Source organism: Lonchura striata, chromosome 2, assembly GCF_050655825.1.
Source record: "Lonchura striata isolate lonStrDom1 chromosome 2, ASM5065582v1, whole genome shotgun sequence".
Lineage (NCBI taxonomy): Eukaryota > Metazoa > Chordata > Aves > Passeriformes > Estrildidae > Lonchura > Lonchura striata.
Window position 1 is genome coordinate 110842680 of NC_140704.1, and position 25752 is coordinate 110868431.

The 25752-nt window shown below is 37.1% G+C and overlaps 2 protein-coding genes across 2 annotated transcripts; both read left to right on the forward strand.

Moving 5' to 3' along the window:
• Nucleotides 1-2057: 2057 nt before the first annotated feature.
• Nucleotides 2058-15225, forward strand: IMPACT (impact RWD domain protein). Its single transcript, XM_021551512.2, has 11 exons — nucleotides 2058-2221; nucleotides 3007-3135; nucleotides 3869-3921; nucleotides 4207-4269; nucleotides 6320-6405; nucleotides 8068-8190; nucleotides 8481-8575; nucleotides 10801-10874; nucleotides 12463-12553; nucleotides 14630-14764; nucleotides 15018-15225. Exons 1-11 carry the CDS (start codon nucleotides 2186-2188, stop codon nucleotides 15087-15089), a joined length of 957 nt encoding a protein of 318 aa, XP_021407187.1. The 5' UTR covers nucleotides 2058-2185; the 3' UTR covers nucleotides 15090-15225.
• A 147-nt stretch (nucleotides 15226-15372) lies between these two features.
• LOC110482359 (histamine H3 receptor-like) lies at nucleotides 15373-25752 on the forward strand. Its single transcript, XM_077783958.2, has 3 exons — nucleotides 15373-18638; nucleotides 21162-21328; nucleotides 23998-25752. Exons 1-3 carry the CDS (start codon nucleotides 18392-18394, stop codon nucleotides 24790-24792), a joined length of 1209 nt encoding a protein of 402 aa, XP_077640084.1. The 5' UTR covers nucleotides 15373-18391; the 3' UTR covers nucleotides 24793-25752.

The following is a 25752-nucleotide window of genomic DNA, read 5'->3' on the forward strand; positions in this document are numbered from 1 at the left end:
TACATCATGTTGTTTGAACTGTTGTATGCAAAATAAAGCAGGGCTATGGATATTTTAATTCTTCTGTATCTCTCAGTTCTGTGTTTTTCACTTATTTGTGATTCAGTCCTGATTGAATGAATATTATTTTTATATCATTTAAGCTTTTTGTGCTCTGGTATTAGAATACAGTTGCAGAATGAAAACAGTAATTACCCAGTTCTCTGACAAGACAAAACAAAGAATTTGAATTCAAGGTAGCAATTTGGGCTGCTCCCTGACCTCAGGATTTTCTTTGGCTTAATTGATTTGGTTTGAGCTTTAAATGTTTTTCTTTGCTATCTGTGGTTCACAAGCAGTCTTTGTGAACTGATGGACCAAAGTTAGACTTTGTAACCATTTTAAATATCAAAATTAATGCATTGCTATGAAAAGTATCATTTTGGGAGATGCCTCATCCTAAAGAACAGTGAGGTTCAGTTATATTACTTTAAAATAGTTTAGAAAATTCCACTGTGCTGTTATTCTTCGTTTGAAAGCTGTGGATATATATTTCATATCTGCTTTAGTAGAATGTTTCAGACAGTAAAAGACAGTAATATCTGGTAAATACTCCTGTGCACCATATCAGTTCAGCTACTCTATTAGTAATTTAATATCTCTAAACACCTGGAGATTCATTATCTCCATTTCTATTTACTAAGACTTGTAACAAATATAAATGACAATGAAAGGAAATTAGTGAGTCCTCTGAAATCTGTCAGAAATGTCTACAGTCCATACAGTTTTTGTGATTTATTCTCTGTGCCTCCTTATCTGGTACAGTTTCTTCCTGGCCCAATAGCAGATTGCTGAAGTCTTTCATATCAATGCTTTTATATGACATAGAGACAACAGTCATAAAAAATGGCAATAACATTTTTGAGTTATTTAATAACAAAAAATGTGTAATGTAAAGTAACTTGTTCAGCTAAGACAAAACTGGCAACTTATAAAGCACAAGCATCATATAGAGATTGTTGTCAGAAAATTTAAGTCTTGTCATAGCTCTCTATTTAGATTTATAAGGCAGTTTACTTATTAGGATGAACAGGTGGAACACTATTATTTTCTAGGTCCATATGGATTAAAACTTCCAGTTATGCTTTGGTCAATTGTTTAAACAATAAGCTCACTGTCTATGTTTCTTTCTCTCTCTCTTTTAAAATTAACTGGAATATGTAACTTTGATAAAATATGGATTTTTGTCATGTTCTGAGACTGGGTCTATTCTTTTTATTATATTTTAAAAAATAATTAAACCAACTCTGTGACACTGAAGACAAAGATGGTCTTGGATTCACTCTAACTCTGAAATTAAGAGTTTGCACAGAACTGCTGTGCAATCAGTAGTTCTCCATCCAGAATGTATGTAGTTGATAATACAGTGCTAGTTTTGTCCATACTCAGTAGCATCCTGGGTTGTTTATTGGGTTGTTTGTTTGTTTGTTTTTCCTATAGGTTGTTATTTTGTTTTAGTTTTTGTTTTGTCTGTTTCACCTGATTGTCAGAATCATTCTGAACTCTAATCCTATTCTCCGGAATGGGCGCAAATTCTCTAAGTTTTCCAGAAAGGCAAAGTGAAGTTCACCTTGAATTCTTCCCAAATGTGTCAGTATAAAATCACAATGGCAAAAACCATAAATTACAAAACCTGCAGAAACGGTGTTCTGCACGCAAGGAGCTCTTTACTGATCAGTGCCGTCTATAAAAGAGATGCTTTAAACTTCCCGAGGTTAAATAGAAGAAACGGATTTCTAGAAAGGTAATGACATCTGCTTGAAACACCTGTTACTCTTTCAAATAATTTTTAAAGGGAATTTTGTAGTTATGCCAATCGTTGCATTCCGAGTGCCAAAAACGCAAGGTGAAGACGTCTGCATCAGTGAAACAGAAGTGCTTACGCTGTTTTGTTTAAAACCAGGATGTAGGGAATAAGGGACAAGCATCCAAGACGGATACACTGCAGGTCGCGGCCACACGAAGCAGGAGCGTTCCGTCCGTCCGTCCGTCCGTCCGTGCGGCGGAAGGAAGGAAGGAAGGGCCCGCAGCGTCACGGCCACGGCTGCGCACACGGCGCGGCGCCGGGCTGCCCCTCTGCTTTTCCCTGCCTCTCCTGCCCTTCCTCCTGCTCCTTCCCGTCCTCCTCCTCCTTCCCTCGGCTCCCATGGCGGCGAGTGACACGGAAAGGGCCCAGCAGCAGGTGGGCGGCGGGGAAAGCGCTGATTCAGGGGCTCCCGGTGAGCCGCGGCCCCGGGCGGCTCCGTGCCCGCTGTGGCGCGCCCGCACCGACACACCTCAGGGGTCTCGGTTCTGGGTGGAAGGCACTTCCCCGGAGTTTCTTTATGGGAATTTGCTGAGTATCCGCTCCTCCTCAGGACGAGCTTAGTGCCAAGCCTTCGGGGTCTTTCCGCTGCCGGGAGCAGCGCCCGACTGGGAGCTGCAGGGAGCGTGTTGTGATCTGCTCCCCGTCACCTTGCTAACCTTGTCGCTGCTGGGATGACAGGAGTTTCCACAGAAATTCAGATGCTGTTGTGTGCGTGTGAGAACTGAGCAAAGGTTACTTAAAAACCACAAGGTCGCTTAGGTTGGAAAATACTTCTGAGATCATCGAGTCCAGCCTGTGAGCGAACACCGCCGTGTCAACTAGACCAGGGCACTGAGTGCCACATCCAGTCTTTCCTTAAATACCTCCAGGGACTGTGACTCCACCACCTCTCTGGGCAGCCCATTCTAATGTCTAATCACTCCTTCTGTGAAGAAATTCTTCCTGATGTCCAACTTCAACCTCCCTTGGCACACCTGAAGTCATGTGAATCGGGACTGGATCCCCAATACTTAAAACCTTCCTGTACAGTGAATCTTGTCACATCTGTCAATGAGTTGTAGAAGAGCAAAACTTCAAAAAGATGAAAATACAATTGGCACACAAAGTTGTGTGGGTTTTATGGAGAAGTAGTTACTTTTTCTTTTTTTCTTTTTTTTTAGATTGATGAAATTGAAGCCCTTTCATCCATCTATGGTGATGATTGGTGTGTTGTTGATGAAGATGAAAAAATCTATTGCATTAAGATTAGTGACTGTCTGGATCAACCAAAATGGACCCTTTGTTTACAGGTATAGTGGTGGTAAGAAGTTTAGCACAAATTTTGCAGTTAGACTGATGCAGGTGAAACCCTTTAAATATGGTTTTCTATCTACAAAGATGACTAAGAAGCTTTTGGATTGGAGTCTGTGGTAAGACTTTTCAGTGGTTGTTCCTGCAACACATTGGTGTGCTTGCGATGTATTCAGTAGTTGCATATTCTAATTCCACACCTAACCAAAGCATTTCAGTGTATTTCACCAAAGACTAATTTCTGAAATACTTTTACATTGATTTTGTACCTGAGTGAATCTACTGCAGTTGCATCTAGATTTGCTTTCTGGAAAGTGTTGAGAGAAAATGAAATTTGGATCAACTTAATTGATCAACTCCTTACTTTAATGTTTTCAGAACTGAAAGCAATAAGTTTACTTAGTGTAAGAAGCATAGAAGTGTCTACTTAGGGAAGTGTGGTACCACTTACTAAAGTCCAGTTACCATGTGTGCAGTTTCTTTGAGGTTTTTTTTCTGTATATTTTTTGCATCCTTATACATTGCCCCATAAAACATAATTGCATGCATTGCCATTATTGGAGTTTTAAATGCAGATAGTCAGCATTTCTTGTAATTCTGTAAGAACATAACCCAGCTGTTTTCTTCATTTGTAACACTAATGTAGTCCTGGTGCTTGACATCAGAGTCCTTCAGTAAAGTTCATCTAGCTGAGGGGTAGTCCAGTGAATACATATCCTGAATTTTTTTCAGGTGATTTTGCCACCAGGATATCCAACTGCAGAACCACCTATTTATCAACTAAAGTAGGTGAAGTTTTCTTACAAACATTTGTGTTTCATGAATTGCCGCTGTTAATTGTTTTCCTGTAAGTGGAAGTTTAGTTAAATACTCCTTGAATTAAAGTATACCAGTGATGACAGATGTTTCCAGCAAGGATATTCGATTCTTTATACTGCTTTTTCCACAGTGTTTGCAGCTGGAATCTTGATGGTTGGCAAAGTTATATTTTCAAGGTGTTCATCATGTTTATTTGGGAATGTTGGAAGCAGCATATAGCACAATTTTCATTGCATTTCTTTTCATTCTAGTGCCCCTTGGCTTCGAGGACAAGACTATACAGAGCTAGCAAATAGCTTGGAAGAAATATATGTGTAAGTTTGAGACTGTGGAACACAGTAAAAGGAGACAATGTATTTTTAGTTTCTATCTGTTGTGCACTTGAATGTTAAAACACGGGATGTGAAAGCACTGAGTTGCCTTAGAGCTTAAGTGATGACACCAGTCTTTCTTAAAAGCTAAAGGATATGTAGGTTTTTAGATAAACACATTCAGAATCTCTTAACTGGAATCTGGAACATTGTGGACTGTTCATTATCACAGTGTGCAGCTAACTACAAGCCATAATGGGTACATGAGAATAAATAGCATTTAGAAATATTCAAATTACATTATTTTGAATTGCCATGAAAGTGGAGTAGAAAATGTAGTAGTTTTATATGGTCTACTTACTTATTCTAGATCCCAAAGATTATATAAAACAAATGAAAGAAAAGCATTAGGAAGCACAATCATGCCCCAGACAGTGAAATCCGAGCATCTTGCATAAGAAAATGGATTTTTAATGCCATAAGGAAGACAGCGCTTAGTTAGCATAAGGGTTTTTTACTTTTATTAACTGTGTTTCTTAGCTAATTAAGCAACGGATAATTTAAGCAAGTAAAATTTAATTTGAAGTGTTAAAAATGCCCAAGGATTTTAAGTGAAAAGTTCTGTGTGCTCATATTCACCATGGTTGTTCAGTGAAGCAAGAACAGAGGTTGTCCTTAATGCTGTGCAGATTCAAAGGATTTTGTGAAGTCTCTATCACAGGTAGAGCTGCTGGTTCTTTTTTTGTTCCCCCCTGTACATTCCTGTAGGCTGTCAAATTGTGCTGGTTCAGCTTCCTTCTCTCTATATCAGCTGCTGGTCAGGGCCCTTGCTGGTCTGCTGTCACTTCTCTTTGTTCAGCAGGAAGTGAAAGTGCTCGTACTTTAGGCCATATATGTACTTTAGGTCATTTTAAACAGTTAATAAACCTGAAGTAATCATTGATGTGCACAGTATTAGTGAAAATATTTTATCTATAGAATGTCTAAATGATTGTCAGATGAACAGAGATACTCTGCATCGTTTACATTGTGTTCGTCCAGGTTTCTAGTCCTTAGTGATCTAAGTTGTGTAGTTCTGTAGTTTAAACCAACATGAGCTATACTGTCAATCGCTATGGAAAAAATGGATATTTATAGATCACAAGTCTGTTTTAGGAGGCAAAAAGTAATTTGCAACTATTCAGAAACTGTAATTGGGTGATAGTTGGACAAATTGCTGTTTCCTTTTGTAAAGTGGGGAAATTTTATATCTCTTCTAGTGTCTCTCATTCCATGACTAAAAAAAATGTCTTTACATGTTAAAGCAGTGCTTCTGTACAATAAGCTATGTGAAATCAGGGTGTTGAATTGTTCTGGAGTCTGTTTAGGTTTTGAAGTGACAGCTACAAGTTCATAAAATCCTTATTTTTGCTTGAATATTTTTCTTAAAATATGTATGCTTATTTGAATTTGATTGTTTCCAGCAGTAGTGCTGTATACATTATGCAAGGTTTAAATCTGTAAATTTTGTTACTTACCTGGTGCCCAGATGGTGGCAGTAAGAGTAAAATTAATGAGTAACCAGGAGCTATCTACAGCCCTAAATCTTTGGTTTTGTTTCTTAGACAAACATGCACAATTCATAACCATTTTAACGATTTGAAATGTGTTTTGAGTTGTTTGGATTGTGCTGCACATAAAGGAAGCACTTATTAACCCCTAACATGCGTATATAAAATGTGTTTATCACATCCTCCCTCAGTACCTTAATACATACTTGTGCCCCCTGAGTGAAGCCTCCTAGGCCTAAATCTTTATCTCCCTGTCCTAGAGCACTGCCTATTACCCAAATGGTAGTGTTTCATTCCAATGCTCCACTGACCTACTATCACAGTCCACGGATAAGTTTTTCACCTAGTGAGCTACTGAGACAGAACTTTACACAAGCCTGCCTAAGCTCTTTATCTCACTAGCTTAGGTTCAATTTCTGTGTGTCTGAAATCTGTATGTTATGTACTTTCCAAGTGAAATTTGCAAAAGTGATTCTTCATTTACCATGACCTTTTGCTTCCAGGCAGAACCTTGGTGAAAGTATACTGTATTTATGGGTGGAGAAGATACGAGAAGTTCTGGTAGAAAAGGCACAGTCTTCAGATCCAGGTACTTCAGAAAATACATGGGGATTTTATTTTCCTTCTGTTTCCACTGCAAAGTAAGATTTCAGTACAAGTTAGTTTAAGCCCATTTTTGAATTGGATCTAAATATCAGAGAACAGTCACCTGTGTCAGGGCTTATTGTTTTACAGTGGCAGTGTCCCTTTTTAAAGAGCAGGAGGGAAAAGAAGGTGGGGGTGGCCTCTGAACTGGAACAAGGTCTGCAGTTCTCTCGGGAATGAAATTATTTGCTTGAAAGGAGAGTGCTGCCCACAGGTACATTATGCCTTGCTCTCCATTCTGCAAAGGATTATTCATACCAGTAATTAATTTCTGATGTTGAGTGCACTGTTGGAGGGTTGGGATTCAAGAGAAGATAAACTTCAGTGGACTATGCAGACAAATGAGCAAGTATTCCGTTGTTTTACTTTTCTGTCCTTCTGTTTGCTTTACTGTATTGGGATGCGAAGTATATCATCAGCACAGTTGCAGAGATTCTTCTGCTGTTATTCTTAAAGAGTTTGTGTAAATTCACAGTTGTTGCTTCAAAAAATGGTGGGAGGTTTTGTGCATTAAAATGCTAAACTGCTATGAAATGTATGACTGACGTGTGCATGCACTGTGGCAAAAGGAAGCAGAACAACTTTTCTCTATCAGGGGTCAATTTGTGCTGATGCAGACAGCACAATTACCTTTGCTATCTTCATCCTGTGAGAAATAAAAGTCTGAAGAAAAAAAATTTCATTTTCAGCGTTGCTTTGTGGTAAGGTCGAGTGTTAGTCTTTCAATAAACTGTGCATTTTGTTTCTACATCACAGACATTGGAGAAGTCATTCTTCACTGATGTGACTAAAAGAGTGGACACTGTGAAGTGAAAATTTTACTGACAGTATTGGAAGTTTGAATATTTTGACCACAACCTTATGGCTTCCATTTTTGAACATGCTTTATCGCTCCTCTGTTTTTTTATGGAAAATATTTATATTATAAAACCTGCATCATAAGCACATCATAAACCCTCTAAATAGGAATGAAATTGTGATCTGTTAATTTGGCTCTAAATCCAGATGTCAGAACCCTGTATATTTCTTCCTTTGTTATTGACTATTATTTTTTGGACTTTCTATGCATGAAGGAAAACAGGATTTTTGGAATCCCAGAATACTTGAAGCATGTTGAGATACATGTTTCAAAAGTAATAACTTTTTATTTAATAATTTTAAACCCTCATGAAGTAGCATTGAACAACAGCTCTAGATTTTCCCCCAAATGACCAGTAAATGACTGGAGTTTTTTGAAACATCAGCTTAATTTGATACCTAAATTCAGGTTAAAGGTCGCATTTTGAATGTTTAATGGAAATAGTAAACATTATTATTCTTTTTTTCTTAGAAATACTGTTACTCAGTATTGAAACAGAAGGTCTTATGGAAGCATTCCATAGTATGAGTATTTTACTTTTAATTCTCAGGAATTTTTAAGTTAATACTGGGCTGAGTACTTTTGGGTTTTGTTGTAATTAATGTTCCTGTTCTGCATTTAATGATTTTTAATATCAAGCTATTTTGAACTGAGAAGCCAGAGACTTTTGAGAAAAAAAGTTTGAAATTTTGTTTTGCTGGTCTAGCAAAAAATGTGTGATAAATTCTATTACTTATATCTTAATAGAACCAGATATTAAGAAAATCACTGAAGAAGTTGATGAAGATGATGGAAGTGATTTTCTCCTAGACTATCAGCCCACTCAGGAAAATCAAATGTTGAATTGTATGACATCTGAAAGTCAGGAAGGTAAAAAATATGTTCTTGTTAATTCTGTTGAAATAATTTAAACAAAACCTGAAGATTCTGATTTTCTACTCAGCTTTACAATAAAATCAGTGACAATACAATTGCAATAAAGTTTAATAGCAGTCATTAAAATATGCAGTATATTTTTGGTGGGTTTGTACATTATTTTCTGTACTTCACTTGAATGAGTCCCTTTTTTAAAATTTGAGACATTCTTTACTTTCGTAGCCACATGCATTGTTTCTGTCCTCTTAAAAGAAAAGAAACACTCCCTTGTTTGTGACCCGTAGATGAAGAACTGCCCCCCATACATCATGGAAACCCAATCACAGATCGAAGGAGCACTTTCCAGGCACATTTAGCTCCAGTGGTGACAACCAGACAAGTTAGTAGAGATCAGTTCTTCTCTTTTTGCCTGTACTTTGAGCTTAACAAAATATTGCTATAATACTTGGGATTTGCCAGATATGTTGGTCTGTCTGTGCATCTTTCTGTGCTAATACTGTCTGATTAGTCATTGGTTTCTCACTTTTACTATCAGCTGAATAGTGAAGTAACAGCTCTTCTTCCTGCTATTCTCTACCACTATGTGCATTAGAGGGAAGAGAATAAGAACACTGTAATTTGACTTCTGGATGTTGTCAAGTTTATCATAAGATGCTTGGAAGTTATCGAGTCTATCATGTGTTATTTGGAAAAGCTAACACATAAAATGGGTTTATATATGTTTTCCCTCCTTCAGAAAGGAATTCTGTTGAAAGACACAGTTGGATCATGCATAAGTAAATCTTTATTATGACCTAATTAAGAGGGGTTTGGAGCTTCTTTTATATGTCACTTTCCATCTATTACCATCAGCCTCCTTTGATCATCCCTTTTTAGTGGGGAAACTACTGTTTTCTTTTATTAACTCAAAGTTAAACCTTGAGAGGATTTTACTCTTTCTTTTTATGCAATTTTAGGTGTTTTTAAAATAATTTTTAGGTAAGGGGTGGTGTCAAGTTCCAGGTAAGCTACGTCTACTACATACTCAGTGGCTATGAAAATGTACTGACAGGTTGACAGTGTTTTTAGGTTGATTTCTCTATACAAAAGCTGTAAGGTTTGAAGCCATCTGTCTTTTGTTTTGTTTTGTTTTTTCTTCCCCCTTGTTAATTTGCTTAATATGGACATAAGAATTGGTCTCTAAATCCCAGCATCCCTTTTGGAGCACTTTGACCTTTCAAGTTCACATATACTGTATGTTCATGTGGGGTTTTGTGTGTGTAGAACAATCTTACTCACAAATCATGATAAAAGAGTGAGAGTATTTGAAAATGAAAAAGATACATTAAATCAATGATTCCCATTTATTCCCTTTCTAAAGTAACAGTTCATTTATTTTATATATATATCTTAAAGACTCAAAGAAGATACAGCTGTAGCACAAAAATTGATCTTTAAAGTACGTTTTTAGGAACCAGGTAGCTGGGAAATATGTAATGTCAAAGGTAGTGATCATTTTATATAAATTATCCTTTAAGTCCCTGTATTGAAACTTACTGTTTTAACATACTGTCCATATTTATGAAAGTGTATTAAGTAATACGAGTTGTCTTCCTTCCATGTTCAAAGTAAGGAGAAGATAGATATCTGAACCAATATTTTCCATTAATAATAGGATTTTTTTCATTGAGATATCTTTTATTTGATGGGATTTTTGTGAGTCGAATTTGTTCAAGAAGAATTGGAAATTGCACAGTGTAGCTAGGGCAGATATTAAATATGTCTATCAATTACTCCTCTGAGACATTTATTTTTCAGTGGAAGGCAATTTACTTGCCAAACATGTTTTCCCAAGCTTTCTGAACTTCTGTAATGTTTTGTATTATGTACTAAAAGGATGCCTTAATCAAAAACTCTTCTTTTTGCTAGACCATTGGAAAAGGGTTTAACAATTGCCAGCTTGTTTACTTAGAAACATATGATGAACTGATATTGGTAAATGTTTTGAATTTGGTACTTCCTAAGAGCAAAGAGATCACAGACATGATAGGAATATCTGCTTTCTGGGAAATGCTGACACTTTCAGGCCACTAATGTTTTTTGGTTTTACTGTTCTTTCTGTGAAGTGGAAATGATGAAAAAAGCATGTTTGAGGGAAAAGGAAAAACTTGAAATGTAGTAAGGCTTTCTAAACATCACATTTTTGTGAAATAAGTAAAAGCAGTGTGTATTGGGAATATGTATGTTGTGTTCTATTCCAGCTTAACTTTATTGTTAAAAAAAGTAAGCAGGTGCAGTTGATACTTAATACTAACTAAATATATTTTCTAGATCTTAACTCTCTCTTGTTTAATAAAGCAATGTGACACTTCTAATCTTGAGCAGTAATATGAATGTACACAATGTAGAAATTGAATGGACAATCTGTTTTCAGTATCCCAGGAAAGCTGTTTAAAACAAGTATGAGAATACTGAGAAGCTGCTTCTTGAGTTACCAAACATTTTATGTCAAAGCATAAAATTGTTTCATTGTTGTATTAGAGAGATGTTTGTTTAGCAGTGATATTGAGAGGGATGTATGAAACTCCTGTTATAAAAGGAAGGTTTTTCTGTTGTTTTTTATAGGTTAAAAGAGTTCTTGAAAAATTATATGAGAATAAGAAAATTGCAAGTGCTACTCACAACATATATGCATACAGGTGAGATACAAACAGTGATTTTTCATTCTTCTTTTTAGTGTGCTTTCACAAACGAGTGTAGGACATGAGAAAGAAATTCATTCCTATTAAATTCTTGCTATTAAAAGAAATTCCTTGCTTTAGGGTGTAGTTTTCTTATTTGTATGGTTGGTGTTGCAGGTTTTATTTTGTATTTGAGGTCCAGAAAGTAGGACATACAGTAGGAAATAAGGTAGTGAAGCAGCATTAGGAATAGAAAGAAAAAGTGGATTTGAACATGTATCAGTATACTTTTGTAGTATGTCTGAGCATGGAGATGTTACATCATCCTGAACTAAATGTGTTTTTATTTGGGTGAAGTAACTTCTTTTTCCCCCCAACCTTATATTTAGAAATAGCTGAAAATGTTCAATTGAAATAAGAGTCGGATCAGAAAGGCTGATGCAGATATCTGGCATATGAAGTTTCAGCTGAAATACAAGAAACATCAGGGATTATGAGAAACAGGTAAAAATGAGTTTGGCAGTCACCTGCCTCTGGCAACTTTTGTGAACATAGCTTATTAAATTAATTGATCTCAGTCCAGATAGCAGTGTAGGTTTTCTGAGGAATGTAAGTGACAGTAAAAGGGAGGAACTGTAGGAACCAGTTATCTAAAAAAGCATGTACAGATGCTTATCCATTTTTGCCCATCCTGCTGTGTTCCTAATGAAACATGAAATGAGAGCAAGTGAAACCTTATTTTACCAAAAAGTAAAAGCTTCTACCTAAGTAAAAAGTTTCTGTAAAGAGGGCATTTTTGTTCTCACAGATGATTATCTGGCTCCCTTCACTCGTGTTATTCAAATCTGCATTAAAAAAAAAGAAAAAAAAGGAACATGCACATAGTTACTGCTTCATCTTTGTCGTCTAGTACTAGAAGCCTCTTTCTCATTGTGTCACCTGTAACTAAGTTTAGAAGTTAGGAAATAAGTTGGTAATAAACCAACTTATTGGTCAGTAGACCTCTGAGCATGACTTATGGAAAATTAGGCCTGGGCAGCTGTCTTTTTTATGAAACAACATACCCAAAAGTTTATTGCAGTGCCCCCTGAGGAGGGAGATGACATGGAGAATCCAAGGGCAAATTTCAGTAATAGTTTCATACAAAATAGTTTCAGACAAAATATTAATTTTTATTTTAGATTGATGTTGTTTCAGTTGCTGCTGAAATACAGACATAATTAATTATTAATAATATTTTTGTCCAAGTTCTTCTTTTAGGGGTATAGTATTACTTGAATCTGTATCTAGTAGAGTTGGTTTCAGCTAGATGCAATTACTAGGCTAAAAAACTGGGCATTTTTCTGTTTATGGACTTTAAACTGGTAATGACTGGAGTTTACTTGAAGCAGCTAAAATCTGTGTAAAAGCTTCTCAAAACTTGTTCTACTATACAGATAAATACTTGTGGTTTACCCTATGCCTCATCCTATTTTCATGGAAATACATGTAACAGAGAATTAGAATTAATACACATGTATGAAAGATATGAGACTTTATTAGTCATGTATAAATATTTGTTGATTGACATTGTAAAATCTATTTTATGGTTTTCTTCCTTGTGTAGAATATACTGTGAAGATAAGCAGACGTTCCTACAGGATTGTGAAGATGATGGAGAGACAGCTGCAGGTGGACGTCTTCTCCATCTTATGCAGGTTGTAGAAATTAATCTTTGGCTTTTGGAAATTTTGAATTTGTATTTATTTTAAAAATCACTACAATGTAAATAAGCTTGTAGAAGATTATTTTAATTTTTGCTCTGGTAGCAGCCAGCCAGATGATTGCTTTCTCAAGGTGAAAGGAAAAACATAGACTGTAGCACTTTCAAGTCTCGGGTCATAGGAACAAGTGATGTTTCATAGGTGGCAGTAATAGTTTGAATGGCTTAAAATATAACTAAGTTTTAAATGCTGTGCTTCCTGTGTGGTGTGAGGTACACAGAAAATGAATACTAGGAGAAGCTGACTGTCACAATATAACAGCTGACCTGTGCACAACCTTTCATGTGGTTCCCGTGAGTAGGTGTAATAAAGAGACACCAATAAGTGAACTTGCAGAGTGGAACTTCAAAACAAAAGGATTGAAGAAGCTAAGCTGTTTTGATTAGTTAGTCGGTTTTGTTGTGCTGTTTCTTGTTCTGGGTCCTTAGCCCTCATACTCATGTGTTACTATACTCACATATATTTTAGTCTTCAAGTGTTGAAATAATATTTGGCAGAGGTGCTACTAAATGTGACTGAGTTGAGATGGATAAATTTTGGTTCATGATACAAGCCCTAGTAAAACCATAATTAAAGTAGCACAACTACAGGAGACAGCTGGGTGTATCTTAATGCTGTGCCTCACGTCGCTTCGCTGTGTGAGCAGACAAAATATTCATTTTTATTTTAGTTTGATGTTCCCTTCACAACAGGAGTTTTATTTTCCTGTCCTTTTCTTGTCTGAATATTCTTTTGCCTAGTATATTGCACTCTTATTCCTGGAAACATTTCTTCCCCCCTGAAATTTCCTTTTTTTTCCTAAAAATAAAAAGGTAGTTGATGGAAACATTTTGACATTTTTAATTTTGAATTTTTTGAAACTTCCTAAATAACTCAAACCAGACTTGGGGAGGTTAAATAAATAAACAAACTTAGCTTATGTAATATATGCAAGTATATGTCCTAAGTGTGAAAGTGTTATGAAAATAATGTAAAGATACAGTTTGGCAGTTACTGTACCTCAGTTTGTTCTGCGATTATTAGCTTTTTCTCAGCGTGTTAGTGCATACTTTTGAACGTTGTCTAGGCACTTAATATTCCATAAAAATCCAGTTCAGAAAATGACATGAATGTCACTTTCAAATGTGAATGTCTGTAAATTGTATGGATCATCATTCTCCATCTGTAATCCTAGTTACAGGGAATATTTCTGTTTTGCAAGAATAGTAAAATAAGGATCAGAAAAGCTCAGTTTTCAGCCATAGGAAAATACTGAAGTAGTGTATGGGCTGATTTCTAGATGTTCATAGGTCTTGTAGTTTTTTTGAGTTCTTATGATATATGGGTATGGAAAATAAGTGATTTAAAACATTTATTGGTGCTGAATTTATAGGGTTGTTTTTTTGTTGTTGTTGTTTTCCTTTTTTTTTCTTTTTTAATAGAAATCAATCTTGTTTCAGATAAGACCAGCATTTCAAAATAGCACTTTCTGGTTACAAGAAACTGTATTTTAGACTAGTACCATCCTGTTTACCACCAGGAGTTGTTATACATATACTTTATGGTCAATACATAAATGTAGAGTAGAAAATTCCTGTCACAGAACATGGCCCTAGTCCATTTAATTTTAAAATTCTAAGAATATTTCTGTTTTCACAAACAGTGATTGACTCTTCTGAAAGTATTGTTCAAATCAGTCAGATACCTGTTTTTTTTCTCCTTAGAATACATTATTAATGGTTGTTAACATGCACATATTAACAGCACTAGCGTATGGCATTTTATATATCTATATGTATAATGCCTGTGGCCTGGCTGTTATTAGCCTCATCCACCAACACTTCCAAAAATGTGAATAGACAATCAGCTTAGTGACAAGAGTAATAATTGATCAAACCAAAGAATAAGAAATGTAACTCAATTTTTAAAAATAAAAGATAGTAGACCTTTTTTATGTTTCCAGTTGGTGTCATCAGTAAAACCAGGTTCAATTAAAATACAACAGCTTATATTGCTTTCTTGTATTCACAGATTCTGAATGTCCACAATGTGTTAGTTGTGGTGTCCCGCTGGTATGGAGGTATTCTCTTGGGACCAGATCGTTTCAAACATATAAACAATTGTGCAAGAAATGTACTTGTAGAGTACGACTATGTACCATCAACGGTATGTTCCATCCCTCCAGAATGGAGACATTGTGTGTGAACTTGAACTTGTGTGACTTTCCACTGTTAGATGAAGCCAGAAGAAAAGTAATACAACCTGTGTGAATGGATAAACATGTCCAAATTTTCATAAATCTCTGTGAAATATGAATACTGTTCATATTAAAAATAATTATCATAGGTAACCTTGGGAGAATACTTGTGGTTTACAAGAATACTTTTTAAATTTTGCAATGCATGTTTTTTCGTTTCAGGAAGAATCTTCTAGACAAACTGGAAAGAGCAAAAAGATAAGGAAGGAAAACAAGAAGAGAACAGAGCACTAATTCATTTTTAAAAAACTTTTAGAAGATTATTTTGCACATATTTATACAAAAAAATCCTGGACCTTATTGCTTTATATCATAGAATGGACATGTTGTATTTGGAAAAGAATTCATTAAAGCCATAGATATATTTTCATCTTGTTTTATGATTTTTTCTTCTGTTCTGAAGTAGAACTTAGACACAAGTTTTCTGCTTCTTACACATGTGAGCTCCTTGTTATGAGGACAGTGCAGCATCTGAAACCATTGCTCCATCCCACCCCTTCCCACTGAACAACAGCTGACTAATTGAAAACATGGATTTCTCATCTTCTTCATTCCTAGATTCAAGTACATGTCTTGTATCTGTAGTTTCTTGTACTGAGAGTGGGACTAGAGTCATTCATAGACCAAGTCACAAAGTTTCAGATACTCTTTTGAGAAAGGAAAGCATGGGATTGAATGTGGTGTTTGGAGTACCTGGTCCTGCCTGTGCAGTTCTGATCAGATGCTAGATAGAGGCTGCTTGGTGATGTATGGAGACTGAATGTGAGTAGTGAGCTAAGAAAAGTGATTAAACTACTACAGAATTTCTTTGAGGATTGTTCTGTGATGGTTGGCACACCAGGAGCCTGTTGAAAAGATGAGAATTTCATGCTGCATAATTAAAGGAACCAGTGAAATAGACCATACAGTCAGAGCAAAATTAATCCCCTACCCTTTAAAATGTCTGAAAATGGACCATCAGAGTGGAAATGCATTTTTATTTTCACAAAATTTCTTTCAGCGAAAGCATGAAGTACTGTCTGTCTTGTGGACACTTTTGGTTAGAGAAGTTCCAGTCCCTTACTATTTTAGTTTGCAAGCATTTCCTAAATTTAAACTTCCTGTATTCTAAGAAGTAGAAACAAGAGAAAGAGATTACAAAAATGTCTGACAATTACTCTTAACTGTAAAAATTCTGCTGGGACGTTATTTTGAATGTTAAACTGAAGCAGCAGTTTTAACCATTTTTATCAAATACTGTAAGATTTTTAAGACATACTGCTCACTTGTGAAAGAGTTACAAATTTCATTACCTGGCAAAAGAAAAAAGAAAAGAAGGATGATATAATTAATTTACACTCAAAGTACAATTGCCTGTCATAAAAATATGTCAACAAAGAACCAGGAAAGGGTGGATAGTGGCTTTTATATTTTTGGCTACTCTGTTGTAGTATTTTCTTATTTTCCTGGTTTTGCTTTGTTATTCTGAAAATGAATCAGGTGTACAACTGAACACAGATTGGTCATTACAGCATTAGAGGTAGTATCAGAATGATTTTCTTTTTCCTTTTTGTCTCAAACCTAAATGAGCAGACAAGAGTTTGTATCTGCTCTCTGACTGGGGTACTTCATTAGCTGAGTATCTTCTGAAGAATTGCTTGGTGGTTTCACTGTCAGGCATTTCCTCTAACTGTCCTGCATGCATCTCAACATATGAAAAGTCACATTCTTTAAATCTTAACTTTTAAAAGTGAAGATAATTGTCTTTCTTACAGCAGCATACCAATTCTGGGCTGTTAGTAATTTCTTCAAATTGTAAGTAATTCAGGATGTGGTTCTACTGTTTAGTATGTGTTTAATGTGGGGGAAAGAAGGAAGATAAAGATGAGACATCTACTTGTGGATCCTTTTGGTGTGTTCATCTTTGCTATACATTTATTGCCTAGAATGTCTATTTCAGTAAAAAATGGAAACAGTTTTGTAGCTGCTTCAAAATTTTCCTAGCTAGATGTGTTCTAGACTGATTTAATCCTTGTCATAGCCACGCACAAAGAAAAATTCTTAAAGCTAATGAAGTAGATCTCCTATCAAACTTCATATGTGTCGATGCCTTGCAACACACAGGCTTTCCAAGCATGGTGTGGAAGAGTTAGGTATTTAAGAATTCAAGAAATCAAGTTAGATCTAAAATCCAATAAGAAATTTTGAGGGAGGGAGGCGGAATACAATTAGGCAGCTATATACTTCTGGAAAGCACTCTGAGATTTAAGCCATGTGGCAAAGACAGCTGGCAACAGTGAAACTGCTGAATTTTGTTTCGGGGATTCAGTATAGCTAGCAGAAGAAAGACTACTGGTATTAGTAATAGTGCCACAGTGTGTTTTCTGCAGAACCTGGACACAAAATAAAGCTAAACCAGTGATGGACATAGACGCTGTGAAGATACTTACATGGATAATAAAGTTTTGCATGTTTGTACTATTGCCATTCAAACATTCAGTAGAAGCACTTGGCAAACACTAACGAATTTGTTCCCACAACAGAAGTGAAGACATGACAGCCAACATTTTTCAAATTTAAGTATTTAAAATTAGACACCAAAGTGTTTTTAGAACCCATGATAAAAATTACTGATTTTTTACAACTGTAGAATACTCACAGCTCTGCAAGTGGCTTCATTACTCATACAAAATATAAGCATTTGTGGAATACTCATGATTTTTTTCCACCAGTGTGGAAAGAAATGCCTCATCCTGTTAAAGCTAATTGCCAAGCTTTCATTCTCATTCAGGGAGTCTGTATTGAGTTCCTGTGTTCTGAGGAAACAGCAGCTGGTGATGTGTCGCTGAAGCTGCTGCTAAGATTTTTGAAACTGATTTCAGTGAGAGTTTTGAACTGATCTCTGAGGGTTGGACCATTGCAGGTTACCTGCTCCAGTAAGTAACTGTATATATACTTATTCACATCGTACTGGTTTTCAGCCCCCGAGTGCACAAAAAGGAGAACAGCAGCAATAACAAAGTCAACCATGACTTTCATCAGCAAAAAGTATAAATATATAAATAGAGAGGGACCGACGGCTTGCTGAATTGCAACAATGTCAGACAAACAAGGATAAAATCAAAAAGTAATTTAAATTCTCATTAAGATATGCACACAGGTTGAAGAAAAAAAATTATAAAAAGTTGTACATAATGCTAGCAAGAAAAACACATCAGGAAGGGAGGGAGGAAAGCAAGAGGGAACCTCAAATCAACCCTCCTGACCTCCACAGATAAAGGATCATGTTGCTTAAAGAACTTGCATTTTAAGATACAAGCTTGAAAAACCTGTATATTTGTTAACCAGAACTCTGCTAGAGTTCTGCTTTAAGAGAATCATAGGAAAATTAGATTGATCAAGTATCAAAAGCTTTTTATTTTTCCCCCTCCTGAGAAAAAATGTTTGGGTGCTTATAGGATTTTTGACCCATCCTATTTTAACTCCTTATGAATCTCAACCTTTTGGATAACTTTGCCTGATACAACTTCCTTCCCAGACTGACCTGGACAGCCACCATGCACAACAGCACTGCCGAAATTCCGCATGTGGCTGCGAGGTGTAACAAGACTTGGCCCACCCAGCCTCCGAGCTCCGAGTTCTCCCTGGGCGTGTTGGTGCTGCTGGCTTTCCTCATGGTGCTGCTGTGTCTGGTGACCATCCTTGGAAACATGCTGGTGATCCTTGCTTTCATGATGGACAGAAACCTCAGGCATCGGAGTAACTATTTCTTTCTGAATCTTGCTGTTTCTGACTTTGCAGTGGGTAAGTCAGAGCTGTGGAGCCATGTGCTAACTGTGTTGTAGGAGTCTTAGGAGAAGCACTGGTATTTATTTTTGGTGTGTTTTCTTCTGAGAGAACTATTTCCCAGCTGTATCTGGGGGAAGGATGGGAATGGTAGAAGCTGCATGAAGTGTTTTAGCAGCCTATTATTTTTTAGAAAATAAAGGATGTTTTATTAGGTAAGCAGGTACTGTTTAATATTTCAGGATAAAATACCACTGTGTGAATTTTATGGACTAACAAAGAATGAAAGTTGTTTGTGAAGAGTTTTGGCTGAAATTTAGATAGTCGAATCAGATACAGCCTGTATTATCTGACAGCTTTTGCATACCTGGTCAATATCTTCTATTTCAGTCTGCTATCACACAACACAGATCATCACCTGATATTTGTGACTAAACAGCAACGAATGCTATTTTTAAACATTTTGCTGTACATGCTCTATATAGAGTCATACCTTAGGAATGTGTTGTATAGGCAAACAAAAAATTACAAATAAAGCAATTTCTAATAAGTTTGATGCTACATGTATATTTATACATAGGGACACATTTAGTTTTGAAACTTTTACTGCGAGAAAGTACAATTAAAACAGGAGTGTGATGGTCAGTTTGAGATTGAACTCTTGCAATATTCTGTGAATTGTTTGGTGTCTTTGCTAAAATCCTTGGTTAAATTATTGAGTGTGTAGAAAGATGGTTTTAAATAGTTGTGGCTATTTAATGAAATCGGTGTTCTGACTTTTCATATCACAACTTTTTTTTTTTTTTAAGTACACTTTTAAGAAGTATACTAAAAAAGCAGAAGAACCTTTTTGTAAAAACTTTTTCCTAGTGTCAGAAGTTCTGTCAGGGGCACAATTTCTAATAGTCCTCTCCTTGTAATGTCCACATCTCCTTGTATAATGTTTTGATACCTCCCTGCATATGTTTGATGTCTTCTTACAGCTTATTTCTACCTTGTGCTGCAGGGCTCTTGCTGCCTGTTCTTCTGTTACAGTGCACTGGAAAAAAACAGCAATGAGCAGGAAACCAGTGTACAAACTGGTGTTCTCTCATCTGACTCACAATCTAGCATCATATTGAACAAACACCAGCATCTAGCTGAGAAATACAAAGTAAATAACATTCTCTGCAGAAGAAGGAAATACAGCTTACTTGGCATTACCTACTTTCCATAAATTTTTGTTTTGTGATATTATGTTTACCTGAGTGTCTAATTTTTAATTATAAATTGTGTTAAAAACATTGCCTTTGCCTGTTTGACTTTACTGTCAAAATGATTTGTATTTTTGTAGCTATATAATTCAAATTTGGGATATGCCTAAATTATCCTTATTTTCTTCTTGATCTAAATTGCTAAAAGCTTGAAGAATAATTTGCTTATTCTTTTAACATATCTAATCTAGCTGCTTTTGGCATTCAGCAATTTTTGCTTTGTCTCTGTGCTTCTGGACCTATAGCTGGGTTTGAATAGAGATCTCTTGATTCTTAGTAGAGGGAGAACAACAGGAACTGTAAGATTTTTATGCCAATGGAAATTCTCAAGATACTCTTACAGGACTACACACTATTAGGTAGTAAATCTAAAGTTGAAACCACATTTTTTTCCCTAATGTGAATGTTAAAATCTATAATGTCTTGCTCAAAAGACAAAGTGCTAATTGCTCTGTAAATGCAGTGATTCCATTTTGTTGCAGCCTTGATGCTGTTCACTGCATTTCTGCATCCTAGTTGACTGCACCATTAGTTCTTTGGCCTCCCAAGGCTGTGTTGTGATTCTGTGTAGGGTGATCACCTCAAAATCCATTAAAATGAGGTCATAGTGGCACTTTCATAACATTTGGATTTAGCCTAAATTTAGGTGGCAGTGGGTGGTGTGGGTGGGTCACTCTTGTGTTCCCACGGTCTGGTGAGTTCCCATAGATAGTATCCTATCAGCTCGCCCCTGAAAGTGGTTAGTGGTTATTATCAAAATTTAAGATGAGGAGAAAGGTTAGACTGGGTGTATGTAATTAACTGTGCTCTTCTTGTCAGCCTTTTTATCATATAGTTTTTAAAATTAGTCTGAAACTCGTATTTCTGTAAGAAGTTAACTTCTGGAACATCTTCTGACACATGTGCTTCAAAGAGGATGGAAGCATGGCAATTGGATAATTTGTTATAGAAAACAGTGGATTACATTGAGGGAAAGATTGTTTTAATTTCAGCAGAACACAGAAGGTAGAGCAGTCAGCTGCTCCTTCTTTTAGCAGGTGGTGTTAATTGGAGAGGTAACAATGATATATAATAAATATGATACACCCTTCAGAGGGGTAGTAAGTATAATAATGTAACTAGTGCCTAGTTTGTAGTAAATGTTCTTTGATTGCAGGATAATACAAAGCCATCTATCTGTCAATTCCAGGCAGTATTGATCAATCTTTTATTGGATACTACAGAAATGCTTTTCTGCTCTCATGCAGTGCAGTTCTGACTGACGTGTGCATTTGGTTTCTTTTCACAGGTGCGTTCTGTATGCCACTGTACATCCCTTACGCCCTGACAGGGACATGGCACTTGGGAAGGAGCCTGTGCAAGCTCTGGCTGGTCATGGACTATCTTGTGTGCACAGCTTCAGTGTTTAACATCGTCCTTATCAGCTACGACCGTTTCCTGTCAGTTACAAAAGCTGTAAGACTAACATTTCTATTTTTGCTTTTTATATGTCGGGATTTCTATAAAACTCAGAGTGTTTCACAATTGACACTTTAAGCTAAATAGTGCTTTGTTATTGGTACCATTTTTTAATAGAGAAGTGATGATGCTTCAATGTTGCATTTGGTCTTAGGACCCTGCCTTGCTGTGATTTCAATGTTACCCTTGTGCCACCTCCACTAGAAGTTATTTAATTACTCTACACAGGCGATGGGAAGGTCCAAGTGGGAAAGAGGCAACAGGCATGTGGAGAACTTGGGCTTTTATGATTAGAAGAGTTGGTGGTGATGAAAACTAGGTTGAGTCAAGGATGTGCTTAGGTTTGGATAAATTAAGTAGGAAGGGCATTTGGAGACACAGTGAGATGGACTGAATGAAGATCAGATGAGGATCTGAATTGCTGCAGGGGATGATTGACATGTGCTGACAATGAACAGTTGAGTGGAAACTGATCTCTTAAAGCAAAAAGAAGAATTAATCAAAATATATGGAGAGGTAAGGGATGTTTCTTGAGTATGGTCATTCTTCTGTTTTGGAAGATATCCAAGGAATCAAGTAAGAAATATTGTGATTCACCATTTCTAAGCTTTACTTGGTGTTTGGTCCTAGAATCTGAGAATGGTTTGGAAGAAACCTTAAAGATTATCTGGTTCCAGCCCCCTGCCATGCTGAAGGACACTTTCCACTAGACCAGGTTGCTCAGAGCCCCATCCAGCCTGGCCTTGAACACTTCCAGGGATAGGGCATCCACAATGTCTCTAGTCAACCTGTTCCAGTGCCTCACCATCCTTGTAGCAAAGAATTTCTTTCTAATATCTGATCTAGGCCTACTCTCTTTTGGTTTAAAGCTATTTCTCCTTGTCCTATCTCTGCTTGCCCCTCAGATCCTGGAAGGCTGCAGTCAGGTCACCCCAAAGCCTTCTCTTCTCCAGGTTGATGAGTCTGCTTGTTTCAATGACATGTTTCATATTAGACTGGGAGGTTTTCATTTGGAAGATGCTGATACAATGTCTAATCACTTTCTCTTCTTCCCTAGTGGTGTGGTTTTTACAGTTGGTTTTTGCTAGTTTGTTGTTTTGTTTTTTGTTTTTTGTTTTTTTTTTTAAGCTGAAGAGTAAAGTATAAGAATCCTTGTATTTAAGACATTAATGAAGCTGCAGACTTCAGAATAAGAATAATGTAAATTAAAAGGGCCTCAGTAACCTAGCTGAGATCCATGTTCTTGTGCCATTGTTGATGGTCTTCATTTACATGATCACAGTCTGGTTTTCTTCTTTAGGGTATTAGGATGGAGTGAGTCTAGAAATGTGTAACAGGGCTGTTATCCAAAGAAAAGACACCATGCTTCCTCATAGACTTGGGATCCACTCTGCCTCTGCTGCAAAGCTAGCCTGTGTCCAAGTTCCAGTCACTTCAGACTTAACAATTTGTGAATCTGTGCCCAGCTTTCTGTTTTCTGCCTCTAAATTGAGCTGCATGTCTTGCACAGGTTGGCAAATTCATTCCTGCAGACCTGGAGCTGTGCATGGAGCTAATATGATGCTTTAAGATGTAGAGGAGTCTGAATCTTTAGGATACACATATTTAAAACAGAACATCCAAACCAATGTGCATAACCCTGAACTATTGCTCTGATACTTGCTGGTGAAATAGGGACAATGCCCTTTGTGTGCTGTGTGGCTGTGAAGGCACCACTCATTATTATTTGTGGATCATGCAGGTGCTCTTCTAATGAACAGTAAAGGAAGCTGATGAGGAAGGCAGCAGTTCTGAGGAAAGCCTGAGATGCCAAATGTTGAACAGTACAGAGAAAAAAAAATTGTCCAGCTTTTCATCAACTTATCTTCCTGTGCTATGAAAGATGGAGGGGACCAAGAGTATGGCTGGCCTATTACAGGGTGGGCTTAGCTCTTGTATTTCCTAACCTTGGATGGTTTTATTTTAATTGTTAATATACCGTCTGGGTGGACATAAAAGCATCAAGATTTTCAGTAGTGGAATGAACTGTTTACAAGGTAAGGCTAACATTAAAATAGAGTGATTCAATAAGGCAGGGGGTATTATAGTATATGTCTGGGATAGATTTTACTGCTATGGCAAGAGGAAACAGTATGAAAAATTATATTGTCTGGTGATTGCAGTTTCACATGGCAACCTGTCTAATAGAGAAGGTTTCTAGTTTTGCTGAGCATGTAGGAACTCCCACAGCTGCTTTCACTCTCTGCTGAGCCTGGGCTGATGAATGATACCTATTTCTGATGAATAATACCTATTTCTTATCAATATTAATACCTATTTCTTACCAATAAACCTATTTCTTACCAACAAACCTATTTCTTACCAATTCTTTACTGCTACTTTACTGTGTGGTGGAAACAAGCTATGTCCTTTCATACCTGGAAGCCAAATGATAATTTAGCCATCATAATTTCTGCTCCTCTCCTATGTCCAGTATGAAATCACAGAGCAGCAATGTAACGAGAACAAAACTAGCAGTTTTTCAGACCCTTACATAGTGAAGACATCCTAGATGTCTGGGGAAATAGAGAACAAATACTATATTTGGCTTGATTACGTATGGTTTTTTGACATAATGTTTCCCAAAATGTTGTCTGAATATGTGACATGTCCTTTTTCACTTGCAGGTATCTTACAGAGCCCAGCAGGGAATAATGTCCAGCTCTGCCATCAAGATGGTGGCCATCTGGGTCTTAGCATTTCTCCTGTACTGCCCAGCCATCCTGTTTTGGGAGCACGTGGCCGGACACAGTGTGGTAGAGGTGGATCAGTGCTACGCTGAGTTCTTGAACAACTGGTACTTCCTCCTGTGTGCTTCCACCCTGGAGTTCTTTGTGCCCCTGCTCTTGGTGACCTACTTCAATGTGCACATCTTCCACAACATCCAGAGGCGCCAGCGGCGTGGCAGCGTGCAGGACTGCGAGCCTCCGAGGAGCAGCAGCCTGTCCTGGAGGTTTTGTGGCTTGCTGAGGCCAGGGGCAGCATCTTCTTCATCAGAAGCAGAGGACAGTGTTTCTTCGCTGACAAGGTCATGGAGACCAGCAGTGGTGGCTAATGGTCCATCTCAAACAGAAACCAGTTCTACAACTCTCAGAAGGAACTTTTCTGCTTGTTTCTCTTCAGGGACTGGATCAAAACTGCAGCGGGACAAGAAAATAGCAAAGTCTCTTGCCATAATTGTCTGTGTGTTTGCCATTTGCTGGGCCCCATACTCTTTATTAATGATTATCCGTGGGGTCTGCCAAGGAAAGTGCATCCATAACTCCTTCTACGAAGCAACCTTTTGGCTTTTGTGGATCAATTCCTCTTTGAACCCATTTCTTTATCCTCTCTGTCATATGAGGTTTCGAATGGCATTTCTGAAGATATTATGTCTCAAAAAGTTTGCAACATTGAAATCTGGTAGCACGCCTTCTATTTAGAGAAGTAAAAGAAATAACTTACAGATAAGTGTGGGAACCCCGGCCTTATTCTGGGTTCCCGTGTGGTGGTGAAATTCCTCCTCCAACCCGAGCTTCCAAAGAAAAACTCCGCAGGCTTTTGCTGTTCTGTCTCAAGGCAGTTTATTGTGAGTTATCTAAAAGATTGTCTTCTCGGGCTGCGGCTGTTTGCTCAGCAGCCCAGGCAGAGGCACACACACACCCTGGCATCCTCTTTGTCTGGTGTCTTCTTCTTCTCTCCCCACCCAGGGCTGCTGCTATTTTTTATATTATATATTACGTATTATATGTTTATAGTTTTCCCCAATACCTACTACCTATATTACAAAGTGCTTTTCTACTCTAAACCAATCTGTGAGTGCCAGCATCACCAAGAACATGGAATTAAGGAGGAAGAAGGAGGAAGAACAGGATCAGCCCACTTTCCTCCATCTTAGAACTTCTGACCCCCATGTACAAAGTAAAAACCCCCCTGTACAAGTGCTAAAACCCCCTTGTACAATACCAAAAAAATTTCCCCTCTGTTTTGTAACTACTTTTACAATACTATCTAACCCTTTGTGACTGCTTGTTCCACCTCCAAAGTTGGTAACTCATTCCATGGCTCAAACTCAAAATCACAGCTGTTTTCAGCTGCCTGCCAGGGTCTAGAATGCTTCTGACCAAGGCCTGGAACCTCTAAAAATGTCTGAGAGACGTTTTGAGTTCCCACAGATAAGGTTCCTCTGTTATTTAGTGATACCTTTTCATATGTATGGTTGGCATGAATAGAGAAAAAAAACATTTGTTTACTAATGACATTGTTTAAGAGTGCAGCAGCGTTATATAGTTGCCCTGATGTTGCTAATTTTAAGAATCTCATTTTTGGTTTTGCAGGCATGATGTTAGATTAATTACTGTCTAGTGCATTGAAAATAATAATAAGCTTTGCTGGATATCTTC